This window comes from Mustela nigripes, chromosome 1 (genome assembly GCF_022355385.1).
Source record: "Mustela nigripes isolate SB6536 chromosome 1, MUSNIG.SB6536, whole genome shotgun sequence".
NCBI lineage: Eukaryota > Metazoa > Chordata > Mammalia > Carnivora > Mustelidae > Mustela > Mustela nigripes.
In genome coordinates, this window is record NC_081557.1 from 46,788,751 (window position 1) to 46,808,630 (window position 19,880).

Sequence of the window (19,880 nt, forward strand, 5' to 3'; positions counted from 1 at the left end):
GATTTCTTTACAGAAATGCATACATGGTTAAGGGGGCAAAAGAAGATGATGAGGCACTCAGGGGTCATGGTAGGAAAGGAGGATACAAAAAGAGAATGGCCGGCACAGACAGGATCGTATGGGCTTCTATAACAAAAATCTATAGTATTCCTCTATTGTCTCTGAATTTTATGTAAATTAATTGAAATTTTAACAGTATGTCAGTTATAATATTTACATTAAAATATTTACATTAAAAAGTGAAAGTATCAAGTTATCAAATTGGAAGAGACACATGTATAATTATCTTAATTGACAAATCAGTCCTTGTATAGAGCTTATACCTATTATAACTTGTATCTGTTATAAGATTCAATTTTGATATAAATTTGTTTTCCTTTTCTCTCGGCTTTTGTTTTCAGTTGGATATTGATGACTTCTTTCCCTATCTTTTTCCATTTAGGCTTATACTTAAGAATTAATGTGCATATCACTTAGATTCACAAAGATCTCTATGACTGCAACTGGATAGTCAGGCGTCTGAGCCTCTCCCAAGCCTTTCATCTTGATTCCCTCATCTACCAGGCATGCACACCTTCAACACCTCTGAAACTGAAATCTCTACCTCCTACTTGATTGGGATCCCAGGGATGGCACGTGCCAACATTTGGGTCCCCATCCCTATTTGCTTCATGTACCTTGTTGCCATCCTGGGGAACTGTACCATTCTGATTTTCATAAAATCAAAGCCATCTCTGCATGAACCCATGTACTACTTTCTTTCCATGTTGGCTCTCTCTGACCTAGGACTTTCCCTCTCTTCTCTCCCTACCATTATTCTTGTTCAATGCTCCAGGAATTTCCCCCAATGCCTGCTTTGCCCAAGAGATTTTCATTCATGAATTCTCAGTTATAGAGTCATCAATTCTTCTCATCACGTCCTTTGATCACTTTATTGCCATTGCCACCCTCAGAGATACACCTCCATCCTAACCAGTGCCAGAGTCACCAAAATTGGACTTGCCTTTTCTTTGAAAAATGTTTTGTTGATCCTCCCTTGCCCTTTTACTCTAAAACATCTAAGATACTGTAAGAAGAACTTCCTTTCCCATTCCTACTGCCTCCATCAAGATGTCATGAAGCTGGCCTGCTCTGACAACAAGATCAATGTGATCTATGGCTTATTTGTAACTGTCATAGGCATCCTAGACTTCACATTTATTTTCATGTCCTACGTGCTGTTACTGAAAGCTGTATTGAGCATAGCATCACAGAAGCAAAGGCTCAAGGTCCTCTACATCTGTGTTTCCCCCATCTGTGCTGAGCTCATTTTCTATGTTCCCATTATCTCCCTAGCTGTTATCTATCACTTTGCCAAACATAGGCTCCCAATCATTAAGATCCTCATGACTGCTGTTTTCCTGTTGGTACCACCATTGATGAACCCCATTGTATATGGCATGAAAAGCCAACAGATAAGAAATATAGTTTTAGGGAAGCTGTGTCAGAAATATAGCTGATAAGGATGCTTGACCACATTGAAAACTCAATAAGTACATGACACAGAACAAGCAGAACAAATCAGCAAGGAATCACACCATATATTAATTGCTTTACAATATCATCTTTCAACACCTAAGATTTAAGAATCAGTGTTACAAATATTTTGGTTTAGGATTTTAGATTAGTGCTCATATATAAACATAAAATGTATTCTAATGTTCCATTTCATCCAGCTTGCTTTAACCAGCCTTATGATCATAGTATATGCTTGCCATTGTCATACTTAAAGTTATTCTATACATTTACTTGAGAATTAACAGTGTACATTTACATGGATATTGATCAGAAATGATAGAGGATTTCCTCTTCATTTAAAATAGCCCTCTTCAACTCATAGTTTTCACTTTTATGAAATATGCTTACACTCTCAGGAATGAAAATTGAAATGGGCAGGAATATGTACATGCATGAGACCAATAAAAGAAATAAATATACACATATGCAGAGTTTACAAAAACATAAGAGAATTTAAGTCATTTTTCCATTTCATTTATTTCAATATTTCCTTCTTGAGCATTAAAATATCACTGTCTGTGTTATGCAGGATAGAAAGTTTCCTGTCTTCCAGGAGTTCTACCTAATGCCATTAACTCATTACACTATATATGATTTGTCTCTCTCCCGTGGAAGAATATAAACCCTGATTAAGACTAATTTTCAAAAAAGGTAAAATTACAGCTCTCTCAAAGACATAAAATGAATATCTATTAGAGATCTAATTGAATTCATCATTTTTTGTAGTCTCAACACCCAGCATGGTACCCAGAGTGAGGCTTGAACTCATGAACCTGAGATCATGACCTTAACTGAGATCAAGAGTCAGACACTTAACCAACTGAGCCACCCAGAGGCCACAGATTTAACTCACTTTTAATGAAAGAACCAGGCAAATGACACAACCAGTTCAAAGGAGACCCCATATAAAAGATACCTTTATAGACAGGAATATTGACATTAATTTGCAAATGAGTACAGTCTCTTCTACTTCATGGGACACATGCCTATTGACAGTCTATCAGATAGAATTTATTTACAGGTCTACCTACATGAAATACTTTGGTTGCTACTAGTATCTAAAACTTTCAGAGTTGGAAAATAGCTCAAAGGGATTGAAAATGCCAAGTCTCAATACTCAGAATCAAATAACCCATAAGAATGTGTTGTAAACAATGTAGTTTTCCACTGAAACACAGATTTTCCCCTATAGTCTCCCCCATTTTAAATAAAGTACAATTTCAAAGAAAGATTATTCTTGATCACAAAATAAGGTTTTCACTCAATTTTACCTCATTATTTACACAGATGCAAAAAGAATGGTAATATACCAAATGAGCCTTCTGAAGTTTTCAGTGCTGGAGATTTCTATACAAAATCAGATTGGATATTCAAAAGCTGCTACCACATGCTATATCCAGGATAGGGAGTTGCAACTAAGAAATTGTCTTCATCAAATTATTCCATCAGGTATATATACATTTGGGCAATGTATTCTTTTGTCAGACTCCCCAAAACATTCCAGGATCCTGGTCTGTCATGGATGTGAACTCCCTTGCCAGCTTTAAGAGCTATGCCTATATGCTAACAAACAGGCTAATTTACCTCACAGGGCTTTGACAGCACATATTTTATACAGTCAGTTATAGTTCCCTAAAAGTCACTAGTCATACCTGATTAAATGAGCAAGATTTTCAAGTTTGACATTCTAGAAAAGGCCTTGGTTACAACCAGTTCTTCAAAGTATATCTTAGGTAAAGAGAAGACAGGTTCTTTTGGACCTAGGCAAGTACACATTGTCATGAAAAGAAACACATTTAGGGTGCCTGGGTGGCTCAGTCTATTGAGTGTCTGCCTTTGGCTCAGGTCATGATCTCAGGGTCCTGGGACCCAGCTCCACATCCAGCTCCCTGCTCGGCAGGGAGCCTGCTTCTCCCTTTTCCTCTGTCTGTCATTCCCCTTGCTTGTGCGCGCTCTCTCTCTCTCTCTCTCTGTTGAAATGCATAAATTAAAAAAAAAAAAAAAGAAAGAAAGAAACACACTAAATGGGAATTGTTGGACTCTGAGGATTCAATGACAATCAGCTACAACATCAAAATGTTTCATTTTACAAAAACAGAATCTACTGGATTAGATTGATTGGAAATATCTTAAGAGAAAAATCCCCTTTATTCAGAAAATAGAACATAAGACAACATCAACAATATTCTAAACAAACATAATAGGATGTTAACCATCAGTTCATTCAGTCCTATGCAATTAATTTTTATTTCTTTGGATCTTGGGCTAACTGTCTCATGAAGATATCATCTATTGACTGAAAAGAGTCCTGAAAATCACCATTCAACCCACTGGAATAGTCTGGAAGTTACCTAATAGTCTATTCTTTGAAGTTTGAAGTACTCGGTGCAGGCCTTTTCCACAAGCTCTGGCTGGGTCCTTTTCTACTAAAGACAAAATTCTGGCCTGTTGCTAATTGCACAGCTTTCATGAATGCATCAAACAAAAAACTTTAAGGACCTATTTAGCAAGAGGCTTCCATTAAGGTTAAACAATAACCTTGTTGTTTAACCCTTAAACTGTCCCTGCTCCCCTTCCCCCAGGGGACTTACTTAAAAACAAGTCCCAGAAACCAGCCCCAGGTAACAAAGCTCAGATACAAGGGTGGGTCAGGACAGGTGGAGACATCTGATCAGTAGGGGAATGCATACTGTCTCCCTAGTTACCAAGGAGTATGGGCCCCATCCTTTGGGCACCTAGGTGACCAAGGTGATAGGCTGGTTCAAATATCTACTAGAGTAAATTGTAATTCAGTTGGTCACCTAGCATGATTGTGCAGCTTTCTCTGTGTGTTACAGTTTCATTGCAATTACAGTTTCATTGAAATTACAGTTTCATTGGCCACCTGTGCGTGTCCAGGCCCAACCGCATGGCCTTTGCCCTTAAAAGCTAGTCTGTGAAACAGAGAAAGGTCACCCTCTCTTGTAAGAGGTGCGTCCTCAAATGTTTGGTCTGATTTTTGATGCACAGAATAAAGCTTTGCTTGACCTTCGCTTTATATCAGTCTTGCTCCTTTAATCACGGACCCATTTTGGGGGGTACCTAACAAAACATCTATCATTTTAAGATCTTGAAGCTAAAGTAAAAGTGTTACATTAATCTTAAAATGGCCATTGTTAATTTTACTTACACTATTCAAATATAAAAATTCTAATGAAAGTTCATAATACATATAATGCAACTGACAAGTAAATTTGGTTGTTTCCATAATATGCAAAACAAGATAATAAAACTATTACCAAAAAAAAGTTTAAAAAAAATCTTTAAGGATGGTGATATATCCTTATACATAAGGAAAGTGCATGTTATAGCTATTGTATACAAATCAATAACTATAATTTTTATAGTGAAAACAATGCTGACATATAACATTGTAATCATGGGAAATAACTTATCCTTATACCATGAATATCAAGTAAAGAGATTCAGTGAATCTAGAGTAGGCCTAGAAATCTCTATGCTTATAAAATTCTACAGTGAAGCCTGAGTGCAGTTGAAACCTACCATCTTTCTGCAACCCTCAGTTTGTCACAGCAAAAGAGATAGGTGGGGGGATGAGATAACTTGGCAATAGTCATTGAGGAGGGCAAGTGAATTGATGAGCACTGGGTATAACATGCAGCCAAAGAATCATTGAGCATAATATAAAAGACTGATGATGTACTATACACTAATTGAATTTAAATAAATAAATAAAATGAATATTCACTTTCTTAAAGAAAAACTACTATCTTTGTAAATGCTAGATGAAAATTAAATTTTAAAAAATTTGTCAATTTGTAGGGCGCCTGGGTGGCTCAGTGGGTTGGGCCTCTGCCTTCAGCTCAGGTCATGATCTCAGAGTCCTGGGATCGAGTCCCGCATCAGGCTCTCTGCTCAGCAGAGAGCCTGCTTCCCTCTCTCTCTCTCTGCCTGCCTCTCCATCTACTTGTGATTTCTCTCTGTCAAATAAATAAATAAAATCTTAAAAGAAAATTTGTCAATTTGTAGAAGGAAACAAGTATAAGTTTAAGGGAGTAAAGTTCACTGGAAGAGACAGACACATAAAGGCATGGTTATCATACACTGTGAAATTGTTCTGATTATTCACATAATTCTCCTGATCTTTGAAGATAAGAGCATATTTTGCCAGAGGAAGCAAAGAAGGCTTAAGGGGTGTTTTGCTTAGAAGATTAGTTCTTCTCATTTATAAGGGCCTGAATGACTCTCCTGGGCTACAGTCCCCTTTGAGATTTCACCTACAGGGAGTTTTCTTTTTCTCTGGGTATAGCCTGTTGAGCTGAAACCCTCAACGTTCTCTGGGCCAATAGGAAAGAAACAGGGAGGCAGGACTAGACTCTGCAGGTCAAGATAGACTGTTGTGCCTACCTAGGGGTGAAATTCTGGGGACTGCATGCCATCCCCATTTCCTACTTACCCTGACATGTGGCTCCAACAACTTACCAACTTACTGGTAAGCTTCCAGATGTTCATAGCTACCAGTTGCCTTTGCATCAGTTCAAGCAAAAAAGTTCACACAGTACTGGCCTGGTTGTGGTTGCTAAATGATTAGGATGGATGCCATTAGTCCTACCTTCTAAAAAGCCAAGCAATTTCATAAATGCATGGTATTAGTCCAGAGTCCTGCTAAATGATAACAGTCAAGTGCTAGGCCAGATTCAAGGACCAAGCACAGAGAAATTCAAAGCCAGGTGTTTGAACCTGGCTGGCCCTGGGGTGGTATATTTACTGAATGGTTGAGTTATTGGTGTGCAGACATGAGAGACCTCTGAGTTTTCAGAGGGCATTGGTAAGGAGGCAAGAAGGATCACAGGGAGTTACTTTCTCCATAGTCTGTCCTAACTCCATATCCTTCTTCATAGTTTTAAATATCTACTTTACATTTTCACTCTCATGATGAATCGGAAGCAGTCTTATGATTCTAACAAAAAAACTATGAGTCCATGGATTTTAAGTAATAGTGTGAAGATGAGTTTTTATATAAATTTCATTTAATCATTTAATTTGTAAATAGTGGCCTCCATATTGAGGGTATAGCTTTTCACTCATTTAGTTGTGCCAGTGTACATCAAATGATATCTGCTTATATACAATACTATGAAGCAGAAAAGAGGACAAAGAACATCAATGATATCTCAGAGCATACAACCTCAATTAACAAAAACTTATTACCTAAGTTTCCTTCTAAGACTTTCATTGTTTTAGCTATTTTTTGTTTCAGCTCTATAATATATTTTTAGATAATTTTTATGTGACATATGATACAAGTCTACCTTCATTCTTTCACGATGTGGATATTAAGCCTCGCTAGCCCCATATTTTGAAAAAATGTTGTTTTTAAAAACTAATACTCTTAGATAACTACAAATGCAATTGTATTAAGTGATGTCCTTCTTTGATCCTGTATTCTTCCAAACAGTCTTCAAACTAAAAGGCTGGACTATCTTTTAAAAAGTTGCTATAAGAAATAGAGGTTTTGAAATTTACTGCTTCCTTCATGCACGATGAGCTCAGAAAAAGCATTTAAAATATCTATTTGCTGGCAATTAATTGTGTAGATTAACATGCATTCATATTTCTCTTGATATCCTATCTATATGGGTCATGCTATTACTCCTAATGATATAGTTTAAATATATTGCTTTAATCTAAGAATTCTTTTTTTTTTTAATTTTATTTTCTTATTTGACAGAGAGAGCGAGATCACAAATAGGCAGAGAAGCAGGCAGAGAGAGAGGGGGAAGCAGGCTCGCTGCTGAGCAGAGAGTCCAATGCGGGGTTTGATCCCAGGACCCTGAGATCATGACCTGAGCTGAAGGCAGAGGCTTAACACAATGTGCCCTTAGTCTAAGAATGCTTATACAAAAAGCTGCAATCCCAAGATTTATACCAATGTTTAAAGCATACACTGAACTAATCCATTCATGCCATATTCTGATGCCCTCACATTCCTATACACAAATTAAATTATCTCCTCACATTCATTCCTTTATACCTTGGAATTGGAAATCTCTACCTTCTTTCTCATTGGGATTCCAAGGATGGAGCATGCTCACATTTGGGTCTCCATCCCCATTTGCTTCATGTACCTCCTTGCTATCTTGGGGAACTGCACCATCCTCTTTTTCATAAAAACAGAGACCTCTCTGCATGAGCCTATGTATTATTTTCTCTCCATGCTGGCCTTTTCTGACCTGGGGTTGTCCATCTCCTCCCTTCCAACCATGCTGAGAATCTTCTTGTTCAATGCCACTGGAATTTCTCCTGATGCCTGCTTTGCCCAAGAGTTCTTCATTCATGGATTCTCAGCTATGGAGTCATCAGTACTTTTCATCATGTCCATCGATCGCTTGATAGCCATCTACAGTCCTCTCAGATACACCTCCATCCTGACCAGTGCCAGAGTCACTAAAATTGACCTCATATTTGCTGCTTTATGTATTATGTTTGTTCTCCCTTTCCCCTTCCTTCTAAAGAGACTGAAATTTGTAGGAAAAGCCTTCTATCCCACTCCTATTGCCTCCACCAGGATGTCATGAAGCTGGCCTGTTCTGACAACAAGGTCAATGTCATCTATGGACTGTCTGTAGCTCTTACATCTTTATTGTACTTATTATGCATTTCTGTGTCTTACATGTTGATCTTAAAAATTGTTCTGGGCATTGCCTCACACAAGGGCCACCTCAAGGTCCTCAACACTTGCATCTCCCATATCTGTGCTGTGTTCATCTTCTATGTGCCTATTGTCATCTTGGCCACCCTTCACCGCTTTGCCAAAAATGTTTCGCCAGTTGTTAGAGTTGTCATAGCTGATATCTTCCTTCTTGTTCCCCCTCTAATGAATCCCATTGTGTACTCTCTGAAGAGTCAGCAGATTAGAAATCTGATCCAGGCAAAACTATGTGAGAAACAATATTGACGAGCAATTTCTGTCACAATGAAAGCTCAACTCGGCAGTTTTGGAATAGCTATAGAAACCTGAAGATGGTAATGACAGGAAAGAGACCAAACACAAAGAGACACACTGCTTGTACTCAGTGGACCCAGCAAATATCTAGCTATTGATTTAATTAAACAGCAACACAATCTAGAGTAGATGTTTTAGGAGTCAGGATTGGGGTTCTTATCTTCCTGTAGCTAAGTGTCCCATCTCCTTTCTGATTTTTATCTCTCTGTACAACCAGCTGACTATCAATCTTAGCCATACAGGAGAAGTCCTAATTAGATTGAAAAGATTTTTAAAATATAGTTCTAAACAAAAATAGAAAAGAATAAAATAACATGTTCATGGCTTTCATTATCTTAGGCATGATTATGACTAAAATGTGCTAAGCACACATACTCACCCATACACAGACTCAGCATCTCCTGAACATCTAGTGTGTATATGTGTGTGTTCCTATCACCAACAATTTATGTAAACTATTAAAAATTCTTCTGTCTTATAGTAGTGTGAGATATGTTTGGAGATACAAGGTTCACACACATAAAATGATTTAAATTAAATGTAAAAATAGATATGTAAATATTTAATATTTTACTAATTTATATATTTTTTAAAGATTTTACTTTTTTATTTGACAGACAGATCACAAGTAGGCAGAGAGACGGGCAGAGAGAGAGGAGGAAGCAGGATCCCCACGGAGCCGAGAGCCTGATTCCAGGATCTATCCCAGATAGGATCATGACCTGAACTGAAGGCAGAGGCTTTAACCGACTGAGCCACCCAGGTGCCCCTACTCATTTATATTTTAAATGCTTTGCACAAATTACCTCCTTTGAATGTATATTGGGTTAGCTATTCTTTATCCAAATCTGTATAACATTATTTACTACTGCTGTGATGTTAAGCAACAGTATTTTTTTGTCTATATGCTTAATCAATGTGCAAGTGATTTAAGAAGCAATTTAACTTTTGTCTTTGTCAGTACTGAGCAAAGTACCTGGAATATCCTATTCATGTTCATGTAAGTACTTCATAATTATGAACAAATTTTCTATTTGACAAGGCTCTGCTGTGGGATCTAGATGGTTTATCTGCCCTAGATTGTTTTCATACGAATATATATGTTAGAAAAATATGCACACATTTTCAAGTAGAAGAGGGAGTATTTTTTAGCCTTAGAAACCACTATAATAAGAGATGTATGATAAATCATTAAAAAGCCAATGTAGATTTTTTTTATGTTTATCAGGGTTCTTATTTGGAAGTGTGTTTTCACCATTTCTAGGTATTTACAAAGGATATGCATGCTTGCTCTAGAGGTTCTAGTTCCATCCATGTCATTGCAAATGGCAAGATTTCATTCTTTTTGATGGCTAAGTAATATTCCATTATATATATATACATATATACCACATCCTCTAACAGACACATGAAAAAATGCTGAATACCATTCAGGATGAGGAAAATAAAAATCAAAACCACAGTGAGATACCTCACACCAATCAGAATGGCTAAAATTAACAACTCAGTAAATAACAGATGTTGGCGAGGATGTAGAGAAAGGGGAATCCTCTTACACTGTTGGTGGGAATGAAAAATGGTGCAGCCATTCTGGAAAACACTATGGAGGTTCCTCAGAATGTTGAAAACAGAGCTAATCTACAACCCAGCAATTGTTTATAGAAGCAATGTCCATGATAGCCATACCATGGAAACAGCTAGATGACCATAGAAGGGTAAATGGAAAAAGATGTGGTATATGTATGCAATCCATTTTTTTAAAACATTTTTCTTATTGAGAGAGAGACAGTGAGAGCATGAACGAGGAGAAGGTCAGAGGGAGAAGCAGAATCCCCGTGGATCTGGGAGCCCGATGTTGGACTCGATTCCGGGACTCCAGAATCATGACCTGAGCTGAAGGCAGTTGCTTAACCAACTGAACCACCCAGGCACCCCTATATGCAATCTATTTTTAATAAACTTTGTAAGTATATAAAAATATTCCATGATTTTAATCAGCCTTGGAAGATATGAATAAAATGTATGATAGTAAATCCAAAGAATTAACCTATGTCTGGGAAATCCTACTAATGTAGAGCTAGAAAAGAAAAAAAAAGCAAAGTAAATAGCTCTTGGAAATCATTTTAAAAATGAATTAATCTAAAAAAAAGGGAGGGGGGGAGAAGTAATCTAGGTATCACAATCCTAGATTCCAAGATATACTACAAAGCTCTGTAATAATCAGAACAGTATGGTACTGGCACACAAAAACATACACTTAAGTTAATGGAATGGAATAAAGAGCCCAGAAATAAACCCATGCTTCTATGGTCAGTTAATACAATAACAGGCAAGAATATGCAATGAGAAAAAGATAGTCTCTTCAACAAGTGGATGCTGGGAAAACCAAAAAGTGACATGCAAAAGAATGAAATTGGGCCATTTTCTTACACCAGGCACAAAAATAAACCCCAAATGTGTTAAAGACCTAAATGTCAGATGTGAAACCAAAAAATTCCTAGAAGAAAACATAGGCTGTAACTTCTTTGATATCAGTTGTAGAAACATTTTTCTAGATATGTCTTCTAGCAAGGGAAATAAAAGAAAATTAAACTAGTAGATCCTACTCCAAAATAAGAAGAGCTTTTGCAGTGAAAGAAAATACCAATAAAATTAAAAGGAAATGCACTGAATAGGAGAAGATATTTGTAAATGACATATATTTTAACAGCTTAATAGATAAAATCTATAAAGAACTCATACAACACAACTCCTAAAAAACAAGCAACCTAATTAAAAATGGCCAGAAAACCTGAAGAGACATTTTTCTAAAGAAGGCATACAAATGGTCAAGAAACATGCAAGAAGTGCAACATTACTAATCATCAGGAAAATGCAAATCAAAACCACCATCAGGCATCACCTTACATCCATCAAAATAACTAAAATCAAAAAGACAAGAAATGATAAGTGTTATGAGGATGTGGAGAAAAAGGAACCCTCAGGCACTATTAGTAGGAATGCAAACTGATGCAGCCACTGTGGAAACAGTACAAAGGTTCTTCAAGAAATTAAAAAATACAATTACCATATAACTCAGTAGTTCTGCTGCTGGATATTTATCCAAAGTAAACAAAAATACCAATGTGAAAAGATATATGTAACCCTATGTTTATTGCAGCATCATTTACAATATGATAAGCAAGAAATAGTGTGTATTTATATTTGCAACAAATACAATGCTATGTGAAATAAATCAGAGAAAGACAAATACCATATGATTCCATTCATAAGTGGAATTTAGGAAACAAAACAAATGAATAAATATTTTTTTAAAGAGATAAAACCAAAACAACACAACAACAGCATCAACAAAACCCCCAGATTCTTAAATACACAGAACAAACTGGTCATTACCAGAGGGGAGGTAGATAGGGGAATGACTAAAATAGATAAAGGGCATTAAGAGTACACTTAGCTTGATGAGCATGGTTTTTTTTAGAATTTAGTTGTAAAAACGAGAGTAATCTCATGTGTATATAGGACTCTCATCAGATTTATGGGATCTCAGTGAAAGTTCCCTACTGAATTTAAACCTAATTCTAACGCTAATACCATTAATCCACACTCAACCAACCTTGAAAATCAAAAAGCTTGCTTTGATGAGATACACACTCCATTACAAGTGACAACAAACCAAATAATATTATTAAAACATTCTTAGATAAGATATTATAACATTCTACAGATACAGAGTGAAACCTGTTAGACTCTCGGGAGCTACAGCATATCTCAGGGCAGGAAAGAGGTTGTTAGCACCACCAACTCTCACTGTCTTCACTTCTCTTTTCTACTTTGTCAGTGTTCTCAATGGAGCTAACCCATATGCTATGGTAAATTGTCATGAGCTGAACGAACAGGCAGTGGGGACACTTCTTACATCTCATCTAACAGAGGAGAGAGAACTTTCACTATCAGCTCCATTTAAAGATCCAGGGAGAGGATTGTATACAGCTTTCTTATTCTCCTAAAGTGCATGGACACTATATCCAAGGAGATGAGTTTAATGCCAATGGCAAAATTAATCATGGCAAATGTACTTAATAGTAATTGTGAATCATTATGGAAAAATAAAGTCATCTTTGGAAAGTTATGCTTTAGAGACAGGCAGCCAGGTATGTGCTATCTTAACTGACAGCACCTACACAAGACCCATGAAAGCACACTTCCTGAATATAACTGAAGTTATATTTGTTTTCAAATATTCTTTCCTAATAAATGAACTATACCTGTATGTTTCTGTTGAGCAATTGCTTAACCTGCAGTCCATCTGTTTGATATGCATATTTTTATTCACATTTGATGCATAGAACCAAGAGGAACTTCAACTAATCTGTCATGCCTTTTTATATACATATATATAAGAAAAACTGTTTCAGGGACACCTGGGTGGTTCAGTCAGTTAATCCTCTGCCTTCAACTCAGGTCATGATCCTAGAATCCTGGGATCAAGTGCCGCATTAAGCTCCTTGCTCAGCAGGAAGACTGCTTCTCCCTCCGGTTGCAGCTCCCTCTGCTTATGCTCTCTCTCTCTCTCAAATAAATAAAATGAAATCTTAAAAAAATGCTTCAAATCTGCATGATCAAATATTAATAATTATGATATATACACATAATTCACCCTATTGTGTCATAATATTCCATATTTGACATAATTTTTATATGCAACTAAAACTTTCAAAATAATATATAAATGACACATGCAAAAATATAAATAATGCCAACTTACACAGTAAAAATTCATATGAATAGATGTTACATTTACCAAAGCACTATCCTTTTACTCCATAGCAAGCATAGCCAAATGGGAAAGATACTAAAGATACTAAAGTTAAAAATAGTATATGATTTAAGATGCCATTTTTTTTTACAATTCAATTCATTCATTCATTTATTCCACATTTACTAACCTATCACATGCCATTCAATGTGTTAGAGACTGCTCATACAAAAATAGCCATTATAGATATGACAACTGCCCTGTTGTAGCTTGTTAACATTGTCATAGGACAAATGGAATCTGTCTCCAAAGTTGGGCAATAATCCAAAAACACAGAACACCACCATTGCAATTCTGACACACACACATACACATACAATAATAATAAAAACCCAAATACATTCTACCATTTCCTTTATGAGAAGGAATCAGAAAGTGCAGAGAAAAAAGCAAGAGTCAAAGGTAGAGATTCTGACAACATAGCCAAGAGAACTTATTTCCAAGGAGGATGAAAACAATAGGACATGGGTAAAATTTAAAAAATCATAAAGTTCAAGAAAGATTATTATAGTGGATTATGGTAATATTCTGTTATACTTTCTCTCTTTGATCAACTCAGTATTACCTCCCATCCAAGACTATATATTAATGTATACATTATATATATTTATAATGGAGGTAAATAAATATATACATATGTGCGTGTGTGTGTGTGTGTTGCTTCAAGAACATTTTCTCTGGAATCCTTAAATATTTTTTCTTTTCTTTGATATAAAGGTCAATAAATGTGAGGTTACATGTTCCATATAATTCCCCAGAATTGATGAATAGTTTAGAATGAATAAAAAACTGTAAGATTCTATCATCCATTCAAACCATAACTCCACAAATATTGATTGACCATCTTCATTGCATGAAATGTGTTCAGTTATCAGGCATCCAACATACCTGAGTTCCTACCTTACCTCTACCATACAACATTTATATGATCTAAGAGAGACAAGCTGACCTCCTTGAGAAATATTTTCTTCATCAGTAAAATGAAGATAATAACTGTATTTTTTTATCCAAAGATTCATGGACTCAAAATCACCATCCAGTGATGAATGAAAGTCAATAAGTGGAAGAAATTAAATTCTCAATAAAGATGTGAGCCTGAAGAAATTAAAGGGATCAAATTTGAAGTTCATATAATATTAAGCATAAAGGCTTATTATGGAGATAGGGCCCTAAGAAGAGGTCAGAAATGGAAAAGGAGAAATTGAAGTCTATTGGAAGTTGATTTTAATGGATATTTATATTCATTTCATTAAGTGAAGTTGATTTTAAGGGATAGTTAGCTAGCGATGTCCGGGAATAAATAAGTAAAAGGGTGGATCCAGGCTTCAGGATTTAAGCCTAGGCTAAAAATGTATATCACAAGGTGTTTGTCTTATACCATTTCCTTGAATGACAGATTCAACTCACAGCATTTCTGTTTTCACTCTGTTCAGAACAGAGGAGTAGTATCTGAGCCAAATAAATACCCAACGGAAGTGTCAGAGACTTTGCATGGGCTTTATCGTGTCTTTACCACCCCTCGTTGTTAAGAAACTCTTTCTAACCAAAAGGTCCCTAATTTAAAGTCTAGATACTTCTTTCATTTCTTTGGTATTAACCCTTTCTATGGATTTACTGCATCTGCACATGTTTATTCTTACTCTCAACAGATTCATCCTGGCTGCAATTCCCCCAGGGTTCAATGTCCCTTGGGATTTTGAGACAAGCCTTTGTATATAAGGAGGCACCTTTGGTGACAGACTAGGCATTGACTTCTAGGATCCTTCAGCTACTCTCAGAAGTACTCTCCAAAATGTCCAATTTCTGGTGAGTGCTCAGATATCATCATCTAGTTTGCTTTCATTTTCTTTTTTGGCAATCAACTGCATACAACTTCATATACACCAAGAAGAGGCTTCTAGGAAATTTTTCCTTTCAGAGACTTATAAATGGGCTATTTATCTTTTAGGGAATCAATCTTCAACAGAATTCAGATTCTCCTAAATTGTGATACTGACTACTTCATTATTATTAATCTTTTGTCAACACGATCCATGTGGTCACAAATTCCAGGCCAGGAGAACAGAAGACATTACATGTCAGTAATCTCTGCAGTAACTGCCCTTACAAATATACACATGATTTGAAAATAGTGGGAATTTTTTAAAAGGATATTTCAATAACAATAAATTTGAGTTAGCAAGGAATAGAACCCAGGATAGTTTATGAAATCATACTTTTGTGGGAGTTCCAGGAGCTGGGAAGAAATAAAGTTGTGACATTCCTTTGTTTTTACAGTGTCATTCTAGAAATCATATGTTCTGCCCAACATCTTATCTGGGATGTGAAAGCAAGGACTAGTAGAAAATTCCACATTAATTGATTACAGTTTACTAGTATTTCACAGGGAAAATGAAATTAGATTAATATCTGAATGAAAAATATATTTCCAGTTTCTCAATAAGAAAACCATGGTCAAAAGGAGTTTTCTTCATCTATTATATAGGTAGATATCAGTCTAAATTGACACCCACTTCTCACTATATGATAGTTTCATAAATATTTTATTCTGCTGAAAAAGAGCTAAAAAGAGCCAAATTTCAACAACTGCATTTTTCTGCCAAATTTCCAGACATCCATATTTACTAACTCAAGAATCTCTATTTCATTGTGTAGAGCCCTCTAAATGCACCATGTCCATTATTAACAAATCGAATGTTGAAATCACCACTTTCTTCTTGGTTGGAATGCCAGGGCTGGAATATGCACACATCTGGATCTCTATCCCCATCTGCAGCATGTATCTTTTTGCTATTCTGGGAAACTGCACCATCCTTTTTGTCATCAAGACAGAGCCCTCCTTGCATGAGCCCATGTACTACTTCCTTTCCATGTTGGCCATGTCTGACATGGGCTTGTCCTTCTCTTCTCTACCCACCATGGGGAGGATCTTCTTATTCAACATCCCTGAAATTTCTGCTAATGCCTGTTTTGCCCAGGAATTCTTCATCCATGGATTCACAGCAGTGGAATCTTCAGTGCTCCTGATCATGTCATTTGACCGCTTCCTAGCCATCCACAGCCCTCTCAGATACAGTTCCATTCTGACTCCTGTCAGAGTTGCAAAAATAGGAATAGTATTATTCCTTAAGAGTGTCCTTCTAGTCCTGCCCTTCCCCTTCACTCTCAGAAGTTTGAAATATTGTAGTAAAAGCCAATTATCCCATTCCTACTGTCTCCACCAGGATGTCATGAAGTTAGCCTGCTCTGACAACCGAATTGATGTCATCTATGGCTTTTTTGGAGCACTCTGCCTTATGGTAGACTTTATGCTCATTGCTGTGTCTTATGTCCTGATCCTCAAGACTGTGCTGGGAATTGCATCCCGAAAGGAGCAACTCAAGGCCCTCAATACTTGTGTTTCACACATCTGTGCAGTGATCATCTTCTATCTGCCCATCATCAACCTGGCCATTGTCCATCGCTTTGTCAGACATGTCTCACCTCTCTTCAATGTTCTCATGGCAAATATTCTTTTACTTGTGCCTCCAATGATGAATCCCATTGTGTACTGTGTAAAAACCAGGCAAATTAGAGTGAGAGTTCTCGCAAAATTGTGTCAGAAGCAGATACAACAGTGATGTGTAATAGGAAACATAATGGCCAGTTGTTTGGGGAAAGATTTCTAAGATAAGTTGCAGAGAACCATTATTTGACATGAAGAGGAATCAGTATCACTTTTCGTTGTTTTGTAAGATTTATTTCATTCACAAGGAATACTGGTCATGGGTATAAATAGCAGAAAGTGCATATCTTGAGATCTCCCCCTTAAGGCCAGGATGAAAATAGATATATTATAATGTGATCTATGATAAAAACACACACAAAAAATGCTAATACAGAAAAATGATCATGTATATCCTTCCAAGGGATATATAGAAGTGGATTCCTCATCCCTCAAATGCAATTCATCTGTATTAATTTCTTTCAGGTCTAAACTCAAATTACAACCCAGTATCTCTTTCTCCCACTATTTCTATTTTAGTTATATCAGTATAAGTCATTGATATCACTTTAATGAAATACTGCAATAACCTCACAAGTTCCTAAACATCTACTTTTTCTAATTTCTAATTGATTCTTTATGTAAGGCAAGACTTATGTCTTTAAAATGAAAATTGGATAATGTGATGATGACTATTTTAAATATGAAGTTTATTTTTCTTTGAGAATAGAATTAAAGCAATGAAGTTCATACTATCAGAGCATACATTGACTGGGTCTTCTCTACTTCTCCAACATCTTCAGGTAATCATTAAACTCCAACCATTTTGGACTTCTAAATATTTGTAGAATTTACAGAGATTCTGCTTCTTATAAGTTATCACATCTGACCTTCAATTTTAGAATATTCTTGATCCCAATTTCATATATTTATTTCTATTCAATTTTCAGTTATATTCTGACTTAATTTCACTCTAATTTCTTCTAATACTTCTTCTAATATTCTCTAATACTTCTAATTTAGAAGTATTTCTAAAATACTTCCCTAAACCCTCAGTCCAAAACAGGACCTTCTTTTTGAATTTTCTTTCATAACTTGTTTATCCTCTGTTTATTATTATTTGTAATCACAGATATAATTTTGTTCTTTTCTTTTTACTTTCTGAATAAAGTGTGCTTTCAAAGAAAGGCAAATCATATCCATTTTGTTTCTATGTCCCTAATGTGTAGCATATTTTCTGATGGTGAGTAAATCTGCAATAAATAATTATTGAATGAATATGCAACTGAGCCCACATTTGGAGAAAGGAGAATTACTTTGGAAGAGCTCAGTAACACTCCATCCAGATGTGATATAATTGTCTTCAGTTGTGTACTACAAAGACAGATATATCGCAGATGCTCAAAAATGCTAAATATATATATATATATATATGATTAAGGAGGAATTTATTGTTTTGGTTGCGCTAAGTGACAAACAGTCCAACTTACTTTCCTAACATGACCACAAAACTCAGATCATTAAATAGAGTTTTCATCCTTTCTCATGCCCGCTCATTAACTCAAGTCTTATCCACAAATCACAACAATTCTTGTCTCCTACATTTGTATCCTCAGATGAATCAAGAAACAAAGTCCATAAATGTCAAATGCTTAGTGAATAATAATGAACTCATACTTAGAAGGTACCTCTGAATTAATGAAAAGTTTTTACAGCCATAAACATTATTTTTGAACCTCTTATGTGTGCAACATGTGCTTCCAGGCATTTTCAGGCATATATTTTATTTGATTTTCATAATACCCTGTCTTTATATAAAACATTCCTGTCTATTTTTTTCAGTCGAAGATAGTGAGGCTCTGAGAAACTGATTTCGTGAAATTCACATGGACAGGAAATTAAAAGCTTTAATTCAAATGTTTTATACCCCAGGATAGTACTATCTTGGCTACATATTAGCTTTCACATACTTTCAGGATTGCACCTGTTTCCACAATGTGTCCCAGAATAGGAAATCCCATGATCAGATCAGAGCAAGAAATTTTTCTGTTTCTTGGGTGTCTGAATCTACCCCAAAGTTTCACAGTGCACCTGTGAAAGCAGCCAATATGTTATCAGCTTCAAAAATAGAGTAGTGGGGCAGCTATAGGATAGAGAGCTCCATTCCAAGTAAGATACATTGAAAAGTAGTTGGGTGGTGAGCATTAAGGAAGGCATGTCATGTGATAAGCCCTGGATATTATACAGAACTGATAAATTATTGAACACTACATCTGAAACTAATGTTGTACTATATGTTGACTAACTGAATTTAAATAAATTTTTTTTTTTTTAAAAGAGAAGTAAAGGATCACTGGTAGCAAGTAAATTGAGAACTTAGCAGGGCAAATCCCATTACACTTAAAGTTTTGAAAATAATTCTCTTTTGCTTTATGTTCTGTCCTCTAGGTCTTCCAGGGTAGCATCCTTGCATTTTTAGACCATCTGAGTTTTGGCCTTGTCCCTTCCACCTGGGTATTGGCAGTCTGTTCCATTGGAATCAAAGCTGTGGCTCCATCCTTTGAACCCAAAGAGAAAATAGCCTTGTCTCCCAAGCCTTTGACTCTCTGGGTCCAGGGTAGTCTTGGCAGCCCTGCTGAAGTCTGAACCACCACTGGGGTCATTCCTCCTTTTTCTTGAAGGCTAATGCATTTTTGTAGCTTAAAATGGGACTAGTGGCCAGTCCCTTAGCCTCTCAAAAGTCTGACACATTTCCTTCATTTCATCTTATTTATGTCCCCATCAGTAAAAACTGCGAACATTTCTGTTTGTGTATAATGCTCTAAAACCCTTTTGGCTTCCCATACAATTAGCAAGGTCATCACAGATTTTTCTTCAGAAGCTACCATAGAGGAAAGATACCTCAGTATACAGCTGAGTTCATCTCCTCTGAAACAAAAGGCTTTTGAAATGTTGAAGTGTGCTAAAGGAAAGTATCTAAGGATGTGGGGAGGGAGAGTGTGGCCACTGTGATT

The 19,880-nt window shown here is 36.2% G+C and overlaps 2 protein-coding genes and 1 pseudogene across 2 annotated transcripts; all 3 read left to right on the forward strand.

Moving 5' to 3' along the window:
- Positions 1–566: 566 nt before the first annotated feature.
- Positions 567–1,499, forward strand: LOC132011692 (olfactory receptor 51A4-like; annotated as a pseudogene).
- Positions 1,500–7,586: 6,087 nt separating this feature from the next.
- On the forward strand, positions 7,587–8,515 carry LOC132016117 (olfactory receptor 51A7-like; the record flags this gene model as incomplete). The annotated part of the gene is given in 2 exon segments (XM_059397265.1): positions 7,587–8,079; positions 8,082–8,515. Coding segments are annotated over 2 exon segments (927 nt in total), but the record flags the coding sequence as incomplete, so codon positions are not given.
- A 7,539-nt stretch (positions 8,516–16,054) lies between these two features.
- Positions 16,055–17,002, forward strand: LOC132016184 (olfactory receptor 51A4). The gene has a single exon (XM_059397380.1). The coding sequence runs from the start codon at positions 16,055–16,057 to the stop codon at positions 17,000–17,002; it is 948 nt and encodes a 315-aa protein (XP_059253363.1).
- The last annotated feature ends 2,878 nt before the right edge of the window (positions 17,003–19,880 follow it).